The sequence below is a fragment of the Acipenser ruthenus genome, chromosome 17, assembly GCF_902713425.1.
Source record: "Acipenser ruthenus chromosome 17, fAciRut3.2 maternal haplotype, whole genome shotgun sequence".
Taxonomy (NCBI): Eukaryota; Metazoa; Chordata; class Actinopteri; order Acipenseriformes; family Acipenseridae; genus Acipenser; species Acipenser ruthenus.
In genome coordinates, this window is record NC_081205.1 from 12,531,595 (window position 1) to 12,550,025 (window position 18,431).

Consider the following 18,431-nt stretch of genomic DNA (forward strand, 5'->3'; position numbering starts at 1 on the left):
CCTTTTCATTGATGTCTATTTAAACACAGCTGTGGTAGCACAAGATGTATATTAAGAGTTCACTTTTGATGCCCCGTCTGTCATTTTAAAATTTCTGTTTAACGCCATAATATACCGCTTACATTATGCTACTGTGTTGATTATGCTACCTGCTTTGTTTCTCTTTCATATCTCCTCATTTTCTTCTGGTTTCCTGAGGTTACTTGAGGTTAAGGTACAGGTTATATTATATGTGTTGTATTATATTGACCAGTCTCTCACTGTGTTGTGATTTTCCAAGTATTTTCACTGCCCTAGTGCTTAATGTGTTTTTTTCTGATATTCACTTATTCACCTGGCTTTGTGAACTTGACAATCTGAAACTGGTTTCTGTGTAGAGATTGTTCCAGACACTTCACGGTACTGACACAGCTGTGGACATTACAGTTGGACACCACTAGTGGTTATTTTTCAAAGCTTCAGAAATGTAACATTTCCTGTGGTAAATAAGGACATTAGTAGTACGCCTGTGCGATGGGGTGCTAGCTCACCCCTATAATTTGTGTTGTTTGTTATTGTTATTTTTACTATTTTCATTATGTTTATTGTGATTTCTTGTTTTGGTTTGGATCAGCAGGGAGGAGGTTAAATTCCTCCCTGCGAAAATACATGTGAGAATGTGGCTGGAGCCTTAAGTGTTTAATTGATAATTATTAGTTAATTGAGCTCCAGCCACAGAGTGTAAAAGGCAGGTGAAACCCTTTGTGTGAGGGTGGTTTGGAGTGTTTTGTTTTGAAGAGACACAGAGTAAGTGTTGTCTGTAGAATGATTTATTTTGTTCCAGTGTTTTGTTGGAAACCTTTTGTTTGGCCCTTGTGCCTTTTTATTTGTGTTTTGTCTATTAAAATATTTTGGTTTCACTGCATTTTCTGTCCCTGAGTCTTCCCTCTGCTGCTATCCTGCCACAGGTGGGGTCAGAATTGGGATAGCGCCCTCTGGAGACTCAGAGCGGAAGTGCAGTTTTTTTTTTGTTTTGTTTTTGGAAAAAAAAATAAAAATTAAATTTAAAAAAATGGGCAAGAAGAGCAGGCAGTGGCAGCAGAAGCTGAAACAGCAACAGAAGCTGCAACAGCTGGAGGACCCAGCCAGCTTGTTCCCGTGGTGCTGTTGGTGCGGTAAGGAGGACCATCGCTGGCGGGCATGCCCAAAGGAGCCACCGGCTGACTGGTGTGGTCGCTGCGAGGAGGACGGGTACAACTGGGCTGGATGTCCCTATGCACCGGCCCAGGCATCAGCAGCAACACCGGTAGCTCCAGTGCCACCGGGTTCACCCTCGTCCCAGGAAATCTGGGAGTGGCTGATGGACGCAGAGGGGGACCTCTGCAGCGACCTCCCACTTGCTATCAAAGCGTTGTGGTATAGAGATGGGGAACAATGGGAAGCCTGGGAGAGACAGCACCACCCAGCATCCCTCCATGAGACTACAGCCATGGTGCTCCATTACCTTGCTCAAGACATGACAGAGATACCAGCATTCCAGGTACCGGAGTGGGTGGAGCTGCCATCCTGCGAGCCAGAGAGGGTGGAGCTGCCATCTACAGAGCCAGAAGGGGAGGATCCAACGCTGCAGTCTCCAGAGCGGGAAGAGGAGGAGCTGCCATCTCCAGAGCTGGAAGGGGAAGAGTTACAGGCTCAAGCCCCTTTTTTGGGGGGGGGGAGGAATGGAAGGACAGCCCTCCATTGCTGTTGGAGGAGCCAGCAGCCTTTCCCCTGCTGTTGGAGGAGCCGGCAGCCTTTCCCCTGCTGTCGAAGGAGCTGGCAGCCCTACCCCCGCTGTCACAGGAGCCGGCAGCGCCACCAGCCCCAGCCCTACCCCCACTGTCGGTGGAGCCGGCAGCGCCACCAGAGGGAGACGAGCTGCTGTTCTCGCCTCCACCACCAAAGGGAGACGAGCTGCTGTTCTCGCCTCCGCCACCAGAGGGAAACGAGCTGCTATTCCCGCTTCCGCCACCAGAGAAGCTGGAGCGGACTCTACCTCCTACTGCCAACAGGGAAGAGGAACTCTGGCCGCTGCCACCCTTGCCGGAGTTTCCTGCACTGTTGGCACCGCCCAAGGATGCCTGCCTGGCACCGCCCAAGGATGCCTGCCTGGCACCACCCAAGGATGCCTGCCTGACACCGCCCAAGGATGCCTGCCTCGCACCGCCCAAGGATGCCACGGCTGCTCCGCTCAGGGATACCACGTCTGGATCGCCTGGGGTTGCCTGCTACTCCGCATCGCCTGGGGTTGCCTGCTGCTCCGCATCGCCTGGGGTTGCCTGCTGCTCCGCATCGCCTGGGGTTGCCTGCTGCTCCGCATCGCCTGGGGTTGCCTGCTGCTCCGCATCGCCTGGGGTTGCCTGCTGCTCCGCATCGCCTGGGGTTGCCTGCTGCTCCGCATCGCCTGGGGTTGCCTGCTGCTCCGCATCGCCTGGGGTTGCCTGCTGCTCCGCATCGCCTGGGGTTGCCTGCTGCTCCGCATCGCCTGGGGTTGCCTGCTGCTCTGCATCGCCTGGGGTTGCCTGCTGCTCCGCATCGCCTGGGGTTGCCTGCTGCTCCGCTTTTGTTTCTCCTAGGGTTGCTGCCTGTCCTGCTTCGCCTGGGGTTGCCTGGAGCTCCGCATCGCCTGGGGAGTCACCAGTTACAAAGTACAAGGGAGAGGTGGAGCTCCCACTGCCGCCTTCATGGCCAGGGGCTCCCCTCCCGAGTTTGCCTCCCGAGGGTCCGCTGCCGCCGTCGCCTCCCGAGGGTCCGCTGCCGCCGTCGCCTCCCGAGGGTCCTGCTTCTCCTTGGGTCGCTGCCAATCCTGAATGGCAGCAGGAAGTACTGTGGCCGGAGCCTCACAAAGGGGTGCTGCCGGCCACAAAGAAGGGGAGGGGAGGTGAGGAGACCACAACTACCACAGCCCCGACCACCACCCCTGTGCCACAGCCCGGCGCCTGGGGGTTGGATCCCTCGGCCTGGGCTCCCGGACACCCAGGCTCCATGTCTGGACCTTTGGTCGCTAGGCCTGACTCCCAGGTCGCAGCACCACCAGGGGGGGGGGGGGGAGGGGGGGAGAATGTGATGGGGTGCTAGCTCGCCCCTATAATTTGTGTTGTTTGTTATTGTTATTTTTACTATTTTCATTATGTTTATTGTGATTTCTTGTTTTGGTTTGGATCAGCAGGGAGGGGGTTAAATTCCTCCCTGCGAAAATACATGTGAGAATGTGGCTGGAGCCTTAAGTGCTTAATTGGTAATTATTAGTTAATTGGGCTCCAGCCACAGAGTATAAAAGGCAGGTGAAACCCTTTGTGTAGAGGGTGGTTTGGAGTGTTTTGTTTTGAAGATACACAGAGTAAGTGTTGTCTGTAGAATGATTTATTTTGTTCCAGTGTTTTGTTGGAAACCTTTTGTTTAGTGTTTATACCTTTTGTTTGGCCCTTGTGCATTTTTATTTGTGTTTTGTCTTTTAAAATATTTTGGTTTCACTGCATTTTCTGTCCCTGAGTCTTCCATCTGCTGCTATCCTGCCACAGCCTGGTAAATAATAACTATACTGATAGGTGATACTGATAGGTTTCTTGTCTTCCTCCCAGACCAGGACGGTGCTGAGCCGAGTGCGAACTCTGTGTCTGCGCTAAGCCTCCTGAGACTGTCCCATTACACCGGCCGAGGGGAGTGGGCCGAGCGATCCAGACACATCCTCGCCGCCTTCTCAGATCGGCTCATCAAGATACCTATCGCACTGCCAGAGATGGTCCGGGCCCTGACAGCACAGTACCACTCACTCAAACAGGTACAGCACAGCACATCACAGCACCACTCACTCAAACAGGTACAGCACAGCACAGCACAGCACATCACAGTACAGCACAGTACCACTCACTCAAACAGGTACAGCACAGCACAGCACAGCACAGTACAGCACAGTATCACTCACTCAAACAAGTACAGCACAGTATCACTCACTCAAATATGTACAGCACAGCACCACTCACTCAAACAGGTACAGCACAGCACAGCACAGTACCATTCACAGCAGTCCCTTCACCACAGACTTAACACAGACATAAACAAGATATCCAGTGCTCAAAGAATATCACAGACATTTGCCAAGCTTTTTGAGATGTTATAGTAATACAATCATGACTTGGATCGCATTATTGAGGAGTTTGGTAATAAATCGAGTGATCAGGAGATGATTTATCAGTATGCACTACTATGAGGAGATATGTGATAAATACAGTGAACAAGGGGTGGGGCATGGCTGGAGATGCAGTACTGAGTGTCCTTTTGATATGCAGTGCATTTTAAACCTGTTTTACTGTGAATAAAATTACATTTAAACAGCGTGTGTAAAATAAACAGCTCGTGTAAAAATAAACTGGACCTGACGCGCCTGACACGCGCTGAATAAATGGACCACAAAAGGTTAACACACCAAATTGTTGTTTTTTCTTACAGTAGCTTGACATCAGTTTATGGAAAATAAAATGTTTTTAGTAAACTCATATGTGAAGGCTAAAATACAGTCAAAGACGTTAAGTATCACTTCAAAGGGACTGAAGTGCCAAATAAGCAGAGCTGACTTCATCAAGACTTTCCTAATAACCTGGCAAAATACTATAAGCATTAAACACAGAAGTGCTGAGACACCAACTGGGCCGGTTTTGCTGTACAACTCAAAATACAGTATAGGACTAGGTATTGCATTGATTACAATAGCGTTTAATATTATTATTATTAATAATTAAGTCTCCTATACTGTGTGTGTGTGTGTGTGTGTACAACACATTGTAATAATTACAATCACAAAGTGTTGTAAACACACACACACACATTAGTGTTATGTATGCCATACTTTACATGCTAAAGCTTTTAATACTGTGCAGCAACTACCTTACATGTAAACCTTTTAATCTTATGTTTTCCATAAGCGATATAAATTAAAATCAGTTGTATGTCTGATAATGTGAGTGATTTTAACCAAAGTCTGATAGTAACCAAAGTGATATTATCAAGAGCTTGTCCCTGTTGACTCCCGTAATATTCTGGCCAGGACATTTCAATGTGGTGAAATAAGTGGGGGGACATGAAGAGAGAGTGATAAGCAGGTTGACTTTATAATAGACAAGCCATTTGAGAAAGTGTACATCTATAGGCACCAGTACGAACAGCTTAGAAAACCAACTAGCCTGCCATCGCAAGACAACTCAGTTTCCACTGTCCGAGGATTCATAGTGATGGTCAATCCCTTTATCATGCTGTCTGAAGTACAAGCACAGCTTTTCTAGCAGCAGGCTCAGTGTGTGCAGTTCAGAGTTGCTGAAGTAGCTCTCTCGTACACAAAGGGGCCTCAATGTATTGCAAGAAATTGCTTGTGACAAGTACATTGAGGGGAATGAAGCCCCCCTCCATGACCCCGCAGTTCTGCAGTGTGTTGCAAGGTTGCCGTGGCAGCAGGTGAGCTTGCTAAAGTAGTTTTCAGAGAGTGGAGTCTGGCAGCACACCAATAACTGTGGAGGCACTGTAGCGGATAAAGAGAGCTCTTCATAGCCTTCATGTTCTGACAATTCCCTGTGTTGTAAATGTCAGTCTTTTTTTGTTGTCTTTATTTGTACCTGTGTTCCTGTTTTTTGTTTCAGTGTCTTTAAAGGCTTTATGTACCAAAACAACTTCACTTCCCTCTTGTTAGCATCGTTCGCTTTTAATACACACAGCAGACCCTGTCTCTTCTGGCATAAATAGAGGAAACACCATGAACGTTCAGAAGAGTGCTTAAGTATATTGAATAACCCCAGAGAGATCGAATGGCTTGGTTACAGCTGTCGTCATGCGTGAAACAACCACAGCACTCTCTGAACATTCACAGAGTATTCTTCTTATATAACAAGTATAATAGTTACAAAAGGAATTACTTTCCTTAGATCAAGCTCTGCATCTGTTTACTAACGCCCTTTCATTCTGCTGTTGAATTTGAATTTCAAAATGTGATCTGGTAAAATAAAAAAAAGAAAAAGATCTGAAAAATGAATATATCATATTGGAGTCTCCAAATTATTGTATTTCACAAAAAAATATTGTACATGCCAAAAATTTAAGAACACAAAAATGTAAATGTTTTTTCATCCTTAATATGATCATATTGCTGTAAATAGCTGTTAACCTTGAGTTTGTGTATGATAAACTAATACTGTGCATAGTAATGCATGTATTAAGCATATTAGTATAGTGCTAAATGTAATTAACTAGAATTATTGTGGAGTGGTCTAAATGAAGTATTTTGAGAGCTATATGATATATTGGCTATACATAACAGGAAAGAAAAGTATACTAAATGAGTGTCAACATGTTTGCAGCAGTAGTATACGTTTGGGAGACAATACAAGAAAGATTTGAGCCACTTTCTTGCTCCCAGGCAGAATATCTCTCTGTTTACAGTGCCTGTAGTAAGTATTCACCCATTCATATATCTTAACAAATCACTCACTCTGGTACATAGACACATTTTCCTAAAGTAATAACGTCAGTACTGAGGTTTACATGTGCCTTTTTTAGCTGAACAAACAAACGAAAACTGTCAAATTTAACTTCCTGCAAGTTGGGCCAGTGTTGAAAAGCAAGAGGCATTTCTCTGTACCAGCATCTGTATCCTCTAATTCTGACACGCTTCCTGAATCTGCAGCTTTAGGTAGAGATCACTATGTGTGTACATCTTGATCTGGTCAGTTTTTGCTTTTTCGCATCTAAAACTGAAATAGAGGGTTAAGAGCAGCTGTTTTGATCCTCTGTTTTTTTTTTATATATGTATAATCAATCCCACACATGAAACAGACCTATTTTTTCACTTGCCATTTTAGAAACTCTCGCGCTAATTCTGGCAAAGTGGTCAATCGGTGCAAGGCAAAACAAGTTGTTATACGTGTTTTTCAATTCTTTTATCTTTGGTGGACACAGACATAGATTTTTGCCTTCCAATACGTCTCAAGAAATGTGTGTTCGAATATTGGGTATAAATCAGTCACCTGTTGTAATAGTGTTTGTTTTGAGCCTACTTGTGCAACCTGTTTGTTTCATCATTTTAATGCAATAATGGGCAGATACTTCCAGATAATCAACAGCAAAGTGAATGAGTTGGATGGAAAACATCTATCAATTTGAACCCTTGTGTTCTTTGAATGTGATTATTCACTTATATACAGTAAACACTGTCTAATCCAGCCCCTCACAAACAGGCATTCGGTATAATGTGTCCTAAACCAAATCCCAGTTGAAATTAATGGTGTGATCCTCTCTACAACCCAGAACCTGTCTGTTCTTTAATCCCAGTATAAACGAATGTTGGTTCCCCTGGATATTTGTACCCCCAGGGGAAAATCCGCAGAAGAATCCTTGTTTTCATAATTAATAAAGTAAAATTAAAAGCCAGCATTACTGATTTAGGTCTAGACTTACTGATTTACTGAACGTGTCTTTCACGGAGAATCTGAAACAAGTTCAGAAGGTCAGTAATACAAATAGTCATGTCTTAATGTTCTTTGGTGATCCTCCTTTTTGGCATCATTTTCCAATAAGGACCTCAGTGCACAGGGGAGTCATGGCAGATATCTCTGTGTTCATTTCATTTGTTTGGCCCTTTTTGCCTGCGGATCACCCAAGGAGATATATGTATTTATTATTATTATTATTATTATTATTATTATTATTATTATTATTATTATTATTTATTTCTTAGCAGACACCCTTATCCAGGGCAACTTACAATCGTAAACAAAAATACATTTCAAGAATCACAGTACAAGTAATAATACAATTAAGAGCAATACAAATACAGTTTATATAGTACAATAAGTGACAAGGTCATCTACATAAAAATCGGAAGAAAAGCTGTGCAAAAACTGCCAATATTGCTCTTCAAATGAAAAGAGCATCCAACAATCACTGCACAGTACAGTTCAGTGATTAGTTGGATACATGCAAGAAAGCATGTAGTAAAACTTTAGAAATAGATCTGAGGTGGCTGCACAGTGAGTCTGCAGTGTGAAAAAAAGCGGTCGGCTGACAGCACACGTCTTTGCCTCTCCTGAGTCAGCGCGGGGGTGGTAGCGGTGAGCTGAGCTTTCTTATATCGGTAATTAACATTTAGAGTCTGTTGTTTTAACTTACAGGGTTGCTAAGTGACCATCCTGTATTAAGAACATAAGAAAGTTTACAAACGAGAGGAGGCCATTCAGCCCATCTTGCTCGTTTGGTTGTTAGTAGCTTATTGATCCCAGAATCTCATCAAGCAGCTTCTTGAAGGATCCCAGGGTGTCAGCTTCAACAACATTACTGGGGAGTTGGTTCCAGACCCTCACAATTCTCTGTGTAAAAAAGTGCCTCCTATTTTCTGTTCTGAATGCCCCTTTATCTAATCTCCATTTGTGACCTTGTTTCTTTTTTCAAGTCATAGAAGTCCCCTGGGTTGACATTGTCTATACCTTTTAGGATTTTGAATGTTTGAATCAGATCGCCGCGTAGTCTTCTTTGTTCAAGACTGAATAGATTCAATTCTTTTAGCCTGTCTGCATACGACATGCCTTTTAAACCCAGGATAATTCTGGTCGCTCTTCTTTGCACTCTTTCTAGAGCAGCAATATCCTTTTTGTAACGAGGTGACCAGAACTGAACACAATATTCTAGGTGAGGTCTTACTAATGCATTGTAAAGTTTTAACATTACTTCCCTTGATTTAAATTCAACACTTTTCACAACATATCCAAGCATCTTGTTGGCCTTTTTTATAGCTTCTCCACATTGTCTAGATGAAGACATTTCTGAGTCAACATAAACTCCTAGGTCTTTTTCATAGTTCCCTTCTTCAATTTCACATCTCCCATATGATATTTATAATGCACATTTTTTATTGCCCGCATGCAATACTTTACACTTTTCTCTATTAAATTTCATTTGCCATGTGTCTGCCCATTTTTGAATGCTGTCTAGATCCTTTTGAATGACCTTTGCTGCTGCAACAGTGTTTGCCACTCCTCCTATTTTTGTGTCGTCTGCAAATTTAACGAGTTTGCTTACTATATCAGTCTAAATCATTAAAATCATTGATAAAGGCCCTGCGTTTTATTTAAAACTAATCTGTGTGTTTTAATATAATGGTGAAGTAATGGTTGGTTGCAGTGGATACAGCTAAGTAGATTCCAAGTAATTGTCATTCACAATAAACTGTTGTTACCATGGATACAACAGACTGTTTTTAAAAACAAACAGCTTCAGTATTGTAGCAACAACAACAATACAGTCAAACCTGCACTCCTGGTAATGTCACCCTCCATTTATTATCCCCATTGAAGTGCTGCGATTGGAAGGCTCACATGTAAGCAAGCTGCAAAGCAGTGATCAAATTTTATGAATATAAGGTATGGTAGAACAACCTGAAAGAACTATACAATGTATATATGTTACAGCTTTATTATTATTACTATGCACAGTCTAACACACTGTATTAGAAATTGTGTTTATGAAAACTATTGTAATCAGTGCATTACCTAATAAGGCATTTAATGATCTTTTTGCCAGGTTTTTGGTGAAATCAACTTTTGGTGATAGTCAGCTAATCTTATTGTCACAATTTATGCTTCTTGTTACAATGGTATGAAAAGGGCAAATTAGTACCGCAAATTGGCTATTGTTTAAACACTGAAAATGAAGTCTGGTGAAGTCAAACTCAGAGGAGAATCAGCATGTACATCGCTCCAGTGTGCAGTTCTGAAAGAAACACAACATGAGATCTCCGTTCCTCTGCTTTATTCTCAGGATATCCTGTTACACCGGCACTTCTGGGTAATTTCATGAAAGCCTGTCTGTCTGTCAACAGGGAAAACAGCCTAATAACTGAATCATTAGAAGTCAAACTCAGAGCAGAACTGTCACCCTTTTTTTATTACGAACGAGGTTATATTATAGCTAGAACTGGAGGACACCTTGTGCTTCTGAGACAACAATCTCTGTCGCTGGTATAACATACTGCACTTCTATAGGAAGACTGATATCCCCTCGATGAGCCCAGTAATCAACGCTTAACAATAACCTGAGTGTACTGTGTCCCTCGTATATACCACACAGCTGCAAAAACTCACTTTGCTTCTGTAAAGTTCTACATACATGGATCTCACAAAGCTTTAACTCTGGATCTGTTTAAAGAATATTTTGTTCAAAGTCTGTTTTATGAATAAAATAAAGTGTGCTGTTTATTAAACTGTTCTTTCCTGTTAATGAAACGGCCAATAGTCTAGAAAAGATTCAGGAATATCAAACTTGATTTTATTCATACAAAACATTATTTACGTAACTCCTGAGTCAAAGTTTGTGAATAGAGACCACAGTACTGCGAAGCTCAATACTGATGCTGGTACCAACACTAAAGATCCGTAGCAAGTGGGAAAGCCTTAAATGCCAGCTCACTTTGATCCTGGATCATCGAGGTGAAAGGTGTGTAAATCTCTCGCCTCCCCAAATCTAAGCAGAAGAATCACGGCTTACCTCTCACCTCTCACCTCTCAGAGGGGGTCCCACGAGCTGATATAACAAGAGTTGGAAAGGGCAGCCAGGCAGGCAGCTGTCAGCTCACAGCTTCATTAGACACAGTCCCTGTCAAACAGTGACCTTTGCTTTCTCTCTCTCTCTCTCCCTCTCACTGGACAGGTTGTTATTGCTGGCCAGCCTCACTCCCAGGACACCCAGCAGCTGATTAGCTGTGTCAACTCGCACTTTGTACCCAACAAGGTAGGCCCCACCCTGGTGATATTTCTACACGGCCTGAGCAACCCTGCAGCGTCAGTTAAACACAATCCTGATTAAAAAGAGCAGTCTTTAACTTAACCTTCAAAATATGAACTGGAATTACACTCTGCCCTGTGGCTCTTTAATCCAGAAACTTCTTGAAAGCATTTAAAGAAATATCTTTGCATTATATAAAGTTTTCTAATTAAGCAATAGAACCCTCAAAAGAAGGCTTTATTGTCTGTTAAGGCCCACCTCGTGCCTTTGGCTCGGGACATTTAATAGCAGGAGGCGGGCCTTAACAGACGTTAAAGCCCTTTTTTGAGGGTTCTATTGCTATTAGAAAATGGGTACGTTCAAAAAATAACATTTAAAGTTTTTTTGTTTATTTATTTTATACAGCACATTTTTTGTTGCTAATGCACACTGTGTATGCTGTTTGCTCAGAATTCCATTTGTGGTTTGGTAGTATTCAGGCTTCATTATCACAACAATGGAAGATGTTGCTTCGTGTGTATTTCCAATAGCCTAAATAATACCTCAATACAAAAAAAAAAGCAAAAAAAAAAAAACTTCTTGTTACATGGAGCAATTCCTCAGTTCAGGTACACAAAAGCGAACGTGGTTTGTGAACTGTTTGTAAAACATGTAAAAGAATAAAAGTACAGCTAATGTTTTATTTTTGAATTAGGATTTGTGTGCAGGTTTGTGCATTTGTGTAAGTTTCAATATTTAAGTTACCGTTAGGTCCTAAAATGCATTAGCAAAATAAAAAAATAAAAAAGGTTTAGTAGTTAAAAATATGTTAATACTGATCCTGCTGTTTGTTCAGTAACTTGAGTACTGTGTGTGTTTATAAAGTCTATTCAAAGCCTCCTTCCTAGCTTTGTTAGAGAAGAGCACTGTCCTGTTACTGTGATATGCTGATATGAAAAGCATCCAGTTTATTTGCTATACTAAATTTAATTAGATAGATTGAGCATATAGGACAGCGAGGAAGCAGACTTCTTTATTGTCTACATTGACACACACCATTCAGAGGGCGTGTACTGGAATGGAGATTTTCTTTCATCAAGCAGGAAGAAAGCATAGCAGGGTTTAAATTATTCAACTTATGAATCATTCAATGTGTGTGTGGACAGATCTAGATATAGTTCCCTCAGTACCCAAAACTGTGAAATTGAGAGTCTGGACCCAGTCTTGTGATTTTCACAGCGTACATCTTCTAATTATAACCTTGCAGCTTCACCTTGTCAGTCAGCTGCTGTTACCAGTGATTGACTTTGAGATGCTGATGTGCCCTGCAATCCGATCTGCACAGCTGCACTGTATTTGCATGTGAGTGCTGCAAGAGCTTGCCTTGATTGTGTTCACATAGAAACAAACACTCGATAACTATTCTTATACTGTACATAGTGAATCAGTAAACCCTGTATAAAGTCTCCCACAATAAAAGCGGAGCAAAGTGGGATGAAGCATAGTGAGATCATGGTGAACGTGAAGCATAGGCAAGCGCAGTAAAGCCCATGGAGCTGTGGTACCGTAAAGCAAAATAAAATTAAAAAAACATGGCAAACTATGCTAAATGCGCAGTATAACCATATGAAAATTACTGTGCAAATTTACCATGCTAACCTTTTTATAAAGGAACTTATTTTTCACCAGTATATTTATTTTTTGTCAACATAACTAGACATTCTGCTTCTTCTCTCATGTGAAACAAGTGACTTCTGCCTCATTTGCACTGCCTGGTGCTCCTGGCTACAGCAGCCCACGGCAACAACGCAGGGTGTTTCCACAGCTCGCCCAAGCGGCTGAGCGCGGCCATCTGGTCAGGGTTTGTATCTCATACTCAATGTAGCCAAACTGGCTACAAAGGAAGTGTGTCCTCACATAGCCCAGAGGCACGTGTAGAGAAGACACCGACAGGGGAATCGCTGCCATTGTGGCTGATTTTCTTTCATATAGGTAAAGCACGCATATGACATTTCTTAAAATTGTTTTTCTTTAAGCTTTATTTTATTCACCGAAAGCAGAGAACTTTGTTAGATTGAACAATGTTCATCTTGCTTCGGCACACAAGACAAAAAGTCTGAAGTCGCTTTTTTTTTATTCATGGTAAACACAACGACAAAACCTGGCTGTTTGTTTGTTTGGCTGTGCTCTCCTCCTTAACCAGATTATTTTTTATTTGTAATGAGCCTGTGGGTAAATGTATTTGTTACACCAGTTTCTTTAAAACAAAACACAATACAGTCCCACAATCCCCCAGTGACCTTTGACGTACAGCAAGAATTTCCGAGGTTGGCCAGGTTTGGAAAAAAGCACTGAAACACTTTTGATTTGGGTGACGAGCTACAGGCAATCATGAAAAAGTAGATCTTCACCATGAGACCTGTGTAAATGTAAAACTGTAAGTGTAGCATACATACAAATCCCCAGTTTTATATATGCTCAATCTAAGTTTGAAAGCAACTGGATAATTGGCAATTCTCTATATATAATAAGTGTGACCTATACCTGTCATCCTCTGCATAGAACACAGAACACAAAAAAGTCAATACGCCATGTTTCGCACAGTTTGAGCAGACAGAACCCAAACTGCACAGCTGCACCTCTACAATGAGGGACACCCTGTGCACAACGTAGTGGATAAACTCTTGTTGTGGATAAGCTGGAAAGCATTATAACATTAGGACTGCACTGAAAATCCCTCTGCATGCAAAGAGTGAATCAGATCCAGCACGGTGTGCTACCACTCTCGCGTGCGGGAGGCATGATGTATATGTGTTGTCATGTCGCTATCTAGTAAACAGATTGGGGCTGGGTAGTTACTAGAGGCCTGAAACCCCCATTTCTCAGGGCATTGTGGAGTGCCTTTGTCCTCCCTGTGTGTTGATGCTCAAGGGGCTCTGGATACCGCTTCAGGTATATGAAGGCTTTGTTTAAATTATCTTCCAAAACCATTTGCTGAAATTGATGTTCAATGGTAATCCTGAATGATTTGTTTACTTTTCAGTGAAAGTCTCGAAATGAGTGTTTGAACCAGTTTTCTTAGTCAGGGTTTAATAGCGTGTTGTGTAATTTGTTCTACAAAGTAAAATGCAATAAAAATGTTAATAAACTAAATACATCATGGTGACAATATATGAAGAAGAAAATAAATGTTGTTTTCCTTGGGCCTTGTTTATGGAATTGTGTCTGCAGTTTCTCAGACAGCACTGTGCGACAGACAAACACGGTGAGTGAAAACACTATTTTTACGTTACGTTCTTTTACTTTATTTCTCCTCCTCTCTCCCGTTCTCCACTCACCGAACACCCAACCCCGACTGAGTGAAAATGTGCATCTATATATACTGTTGTGCTGGGATTCAATTACTAATTAATTATTCACTTGAATTCCAGCACGTGAATTAATTCTGTGCAACCCCGTGCTCACATATTACATTTAACCAGCACGTGAAGTGATTTGTGCTCTCCTCGTGCCTAAATACAAATCTACCTTTTTTAAATACACGTGAAACACAGACCCGTTTATATCCCGTGTACCAATGACTATACACCAACATTAACATACGCACCATACACACAACACACAAATGCACACAGGGGTGGGGCGCATTGCCACAGACCTCCATGACCAGAACAACCTTCTCCCAGGTTTTATAGCCCCCTTCGGTTCTTTGTCTAAACCCTCCATCCTTCTGTCCCAGTCTACCTGGCGAACAAGGTAACTGCCTTGGTTTTGCACCAACCTTTGCCAAATTAATATCACACACTCCGAGGCTCCTATAAACTGGGGATAGCACTTTATCCTCTATGCTGAATCTGGAAAGTAACTGCAGTTTCGCATGCTTCTTCAAATGCCTATACTACAGTATGGTTTGACAGTGATTATATCATTCATTTACAATGCTTTACCATCAAAGATTATCCAGACAACTGCCACAAGCGGTATCCCTATCCTGTAAAACTACAGGGGCAGGAGGGCTGTCACAAACTCCCATTATACTCTGGCATTTGGGACATTGCAGTGTGGTGTGAATAAGCACTAGAGTAACAGAGATGTTATTAAGTGCAGTAAAAAAGATAGGCTTTTTGGTCGTCATGTTTTCTCTTATCTCCCTCTCCCCCCCCCTCTTTCTCTCTCTCTCTCTGTCTTTCCCATCTCTCTCTCTCTCTCTCTCCCCTCTCTCCTCTCTCTCTCATGAATGCATGCAAACCTTGGGAATTCACAGTTGAGTCCACCCCAAGGGCTCAACAGTTTATTTACTCTCCTCTTCTTTGACTCAAGGAGAGCAGCATCTACTCAGTGCTGGGAATGCAGAGGCGTTTGATTAAGTCATCGCTTCAAATTACAATCTATGTCGGACCATCAAACCCCTTCCTCCCCCACGGCCCCCCACTTACTGAGAGGGGAATATCCTGCCGTCATGGCAACAGAATAAGGCTGAACCAATCGGAACCAGGATAGGGAATTGAAGTGCGGGGTACAGTTTTACAGGGTTGAAATTGATAAACCTGTCAACATGGAGGGGCTGGATAGCACTGGATTGATTCTAGTCTGCAAGCTCTTCAAATGCTTCTGTAAGGATATGTGACCATTCCTCTGCAGTATAGGCTCATTTGGAAAGTGCGTTCCTCACAAAAACGCCTGCCAGGGGAGTTTGTGGCCCTTTCTTTCTTTCTTTCTTCACTTCTAAGTATTCTTTTATTTGTTTGTTCTTATTTACAGGTTAATTTTAGGAAATCTGATGAAATAATGTGCTCTATACCACAGGCCAAATTACATTAGTACACAATCTCTTCCGAATGGTGTGTGGTACTGCTCTCTGTGCTCCCTCTCTGCTCTCTGTGCTCCCTCTCTGCTCTCTGTGCTCCCTCTCTGCTCTCTGTGCTCCCTTTCTGCTCTCTGTGCTCCCTTTCTGCTCTCTGTGCTCCCTTTCTGCTCTCTGTGCTCCCTTTCTGCTCTCTGTGCTCCCTTTCTGCTCTCTCTCTGCTCTCTGTGCTCTCTCCTTGTTCTCTCTGGTCTCTCTGTGCTCTCTCCCTGTTCTCTCTGGTCTCTCTCTGATCTCTCTGATCTCTCTCCAATTCAATTCAGTAAGCTTTATTGGCATGACAGGAAAAAACAAGTTTTGCCAAAGCAATTACAATGTATGAGAAAGAAAAATAAACATAGACAGGTACAGTGTATAAACGGACACAGTGAAAAGACATTTGACCTGTTACACGATACAACTAACAGTTAACTGCAGTGTGGAGTAGTGGTTAGGGCTCTGGACTCTGGACCGGAGGGTTGTGGGTTCAATCCCCAGTGGGGGACACTGCTGTTGTACCCTTGAGCAAGGTACTTTACCTAGATTGCTCCAGTAAAAACCCAACTGTATAAATGGGTAATTGTATGTAAAATAATGTGATATCTGTATAATGTGAAATAATGTATAATGTGATATCTTGTAACAATTGTAAGTTGCTAAGAAATAAATAATAATAATAACTCGCATTCGATACAAATCCAAGCAATATCCAATCATATTTAAGAACTACGTCACGTGATTCTGGTTTTCAGGTCATATACTTACAAATACCAAGCATCAGTACAACTATTTAGTATTACTGTCATCTTTAAATAATTGAACAACTAATAATTATAATAATAAAGTAGTAATGTTTACAGAATAAAAGCAAATAAACCAAATATGTAAAACTCAATTTAACGTACAGTACTACACGTAGATAAAAATGAACTATAATTCTTAATTTCTTTATATGCTGTAAAATACTGTTATATGCTGTTCCCGTGCCACTAACACCTAGAATTCAGGGAGTTTTGCCTGTCTCGTTTTCCTCTTCTAAAATATTGTTCATCCCTCGGATCCCAGAGGAATCTGTGCTCTAAACAGTTCAATTAGAATAATTAAATCCACCTTCATTACAAAAAGCAGCTTATATGTATATAATCAGTCATAATAAAAAAAACAGCCTTTTATGGTTGTATTACACTATGTAACACAATTTTTGTTCCTGGGTAGTAAGTGTTATTTCCTAATTGCTTATGCCTCAAAAGTATAGAAAATGGCTATTATTCCCCACAAACGGGTGAATTTGTGTCTTTTCGTTCACATAAAGTCAGAAAAAAACAACATATGAATCCAAATTAACATGTATTTATACTAAAGTAATAAAAAAAATGACTACAAAAGATTTAGAAGTGAGTAGTTTTTCGTGATTTACGATTATACTGTAAATCACTTTCATGAATCAGCCCCCAAATGTAGTCTCCCATCATGTTCTCGTTATACTGTCCTTGGTAGCGGCGTTCAAAGTCCAGTATATCCTGGTGGAAGCGCTCGCCTTGCTCCTCCGAGTACGCTCTCATGTTCTCCTTGAATTTATCAAGATGAGCATCAAGGATATGGACTTTGAGGGACATCCTACAGCCCATTGTGCCGTAGTTCTTCACCAGAGTCTCAACCAGCTCCACATAGTTTTCGGCCTTTGTGATTGCCCAGGAAGCCCCGAACCACTGCGAGAAAGCTGTTCCAAGCCGCTTTCTCCTTACTAGTGAGCTTCTTGGGGAATTCATTGCACTCCAGGATCTTCTTTATCTGTGGTCCGACAAAGACACCGGCTTTGACCTTTGCCTCAGACAGCTTAGGGAAGAAGTCTTGAAGGTACTTGAAGGCTGCCGACTCCTTATCTAGAGCTCTGACAAATTGTTTCATAAGGCCCAATTTGATGTGCAGTGGTGGCATCAGCACCTTCCGGGGGTCCACCAGTGGCTTCCACTTGACGTTGTTCCTCCCCACAGAGAACTCGGTCTGCTGTGGCCAGTCCCGCCTGTGGTAGTGCACCTTGGTGTCCCTGCTGTCCCAAAGGCAAAGATAGCAGGGAAACTTGGTAAAACCGCCTTGGAGACCCAACAGGAATGCCACCATTTTGAAGTCTCCTATGACCTCCCAGCCGTACTCATCATACTTCAAGGCGTCCAGCAAGGTCTTGATGCTGTTGTAATCCTCTTTGAGGTGCACCGAGTGAGCCAGGGGAAGAGACGGGTACTTGTTACCATTATGGAGCAGCATGGCTTTGAGGCTCCTGGATGAGCTGTCAATGAAGAGGCGCCACTCATTCTGGTTACAGGCGATTCCGATTGCCTCGAACAGACTGGTCACATTGTGGCAGAAGCAGAGCCCATCTTGACGGGTGAAGAAGCTGGAAAAAGGTTGGTGACACTCCCTCTGATTTGCGACTTGCACACTTTCATCCAACAAGTTCCACTGCTTGAGCCTAGACGTCAAAAGCTCGGCATTGGACTTGGTGAGACCAAGATCTCTAATCAAGTCGTTGAGGTCTTTTTGGTTGGGGTAGTATGGGTTTCTCTCCTCAGCTCCACCTCTGAAATTGTCATCTGGATCTACAACGTCTTCCTCGCTCTCTGACTTGCTGCTCTCTTCTAAAGACGGCTGCTCTCTCTCCGGAGGAGTGGGTACGGGGAGCTCATGGCAGTGTGGCACCGGGGCGATGGATGAAGGAAGGTCCGGATACGTGATAGCAGGTGCACTCTTGCCAGTCCGACGTTTGGAAGGGTCCACCATGCAGAAGTAGCAGTTGCTTGAGTGGTCAGTGGGTTCCTGCCAAATTCTTAGGATA

At 42.7% G+C, this 18,431-nt stretch overlaps 1 protein-coding gene across 4 annotated transcripts in view; it reads left to right on the plus strand.

The window, feature by feature from the left end:
* The window catches only part of spata20 (spermatogenesis associated 20), a 146,755-nt gene that overhangs the window by 47,868 nt on the left and 80,456 nt on the right, over positions 1–18,431 (plus strand). For all 4 annotated transcript variants that reach the window (XM_058989986.1, XM_034039619.3, XM_034039620.3 and 1 more), the window contains 2 exons: positions 3,600–3,799; positions 10,702–10,782. In XM_058989986.1, the coding sequence (XP_058845969.1) occupies positions 3,600–3,799; positions 10,702–10,782 (281 nt within the window). The remainder of the gene's footprint in view (positions 1–3,599; positions 3,800–10,701; positions 10,783–18,431) is intronic.